Genomic DNA, 1,163 nt, shown 5'->3' on the forward strand with positions numbered 1-1,163 from the left:
CTAGGACAGCCTGGTCCTGCCAGCCCTGAATCCACTCCTGACCCTCCCCTTGCACAGCTGCCTGAGGCTGGGAGGAGGGGCCTCTGGAGGACCTGAGAAATGGGACCTGAGCCAGACATGCTCATGACTTTGCCCACAGTCCTCATGGGACCAGGGGAGAGTGTGACACACAAGGAGGTTTTTGTCACACTTCTCTGTCTGTGGGTATCACTGTGAGTCAACGCCAGCTGCTCCCACTGCCATCACTTTCTGCACAGTAGTAGTCAGCCTCGTCCTGGGCCTGGGCGCCGCTGATGGTCAGGGTGTTAGTGTCCCCTGAGTGAGAACTGGAGAATCGGTCAGGGATCACTGAAGTCCGGTTCTTGTCATCATAGATGAGCAGCATGGGTGCCTGGCCTGGCTTCTGCTGCAACCAGGCAGGATAATATTTTCTTACCAGCTCTCCCTGGCAGGTGATCCTAGCTGTCTGTCCCAGGTTCACAGACACTGCTGGGGGCTGAGTCACTTCAGAAGAGGCCACCAAACCTGTAAGGGAGGACAGGAGAGGTGAGTGTGAGGATGAGGGTCTCCTTTGCAGATGGCCCACGTCCTTGATGCTGAGCAAAGTTCAGGGTCAGGTTGCTCCCTAGTTTGTGTGGGGGCTTAGCCTTGGGAGTCAGCACCTGTGCAGAGAGTGAGGAGGGGGAGCAGGAGAGGGGTCCAGGCCATGGTGGAGAAGTCCCAGGATCTTCCTCTGACCCACAGCTGACGATGTGGCTTCGGGGCCTGTCTTATCCTGCATAAGGGGCTCCATGCAAATCCACTTCCTTCCCCTTGTGGCCTTGCTGAGTGGCACCCGCTGGGCAGAGAGCAGCTGGGGCCAGTGGAGGGTTTAAAACTGGGTCCTCACCTCCAGGGGTGCGCCCAGTTTGCTCAGAGCTCTCTGTGGTGTTGAGGGGAAGGTGCTGACCCCTGACCAGCCCCTGCACCCATATCTGGGCTGAGTTTCCTCTCTGGTCTTGGGGAGAGCGCTCAGTCCCCTCCAGGGATGAGATCACAGTGCGGTGTGGGGTGGGGGTGCTGGAAACAGGAGCTGGTAGGGACAGTGGTCAAGCTGGTGCAAGAGGCTAGACTTTGCTCCAGGAGACAATGACACTGGTCACATGCCTCTGGGGGAATTTCCA

General features: G+C 58.1%; 1 gene segment (V, D, J or C); it reads right to left on the reverse strand.

Moving 5' to 3' along the window:
* Window positions 1–217: 217 nt before the first annotated feature.
* LOC123810806 lies at window positions 218–797 on the reverse strand. The segment is given in 2 exon segments: window positions 218–525; window positions 663–797. Coding segments are annotated over 2 exon segments (354 nt in total).
* Between the last annotated feature and the right edge of the window lie 366 nt (window positions 798–1,163).

This window comes from Phyllostomus hastatus, unplaced genomic scaffold (assembly GCF_019186645.2).
Source record: "Phyllostomus hastatus isolate PE091 unplaced genomic scaffold, TTU_PhHast_1.1 phas_scaffold_760, whole genome shotgun sequence".
NCBI lineage: Eukaryota > Metazoa > Chordata > Mammalia > Chiroptera > Phyllostomidae > Phyllostomus > Phyllostomus hastatus.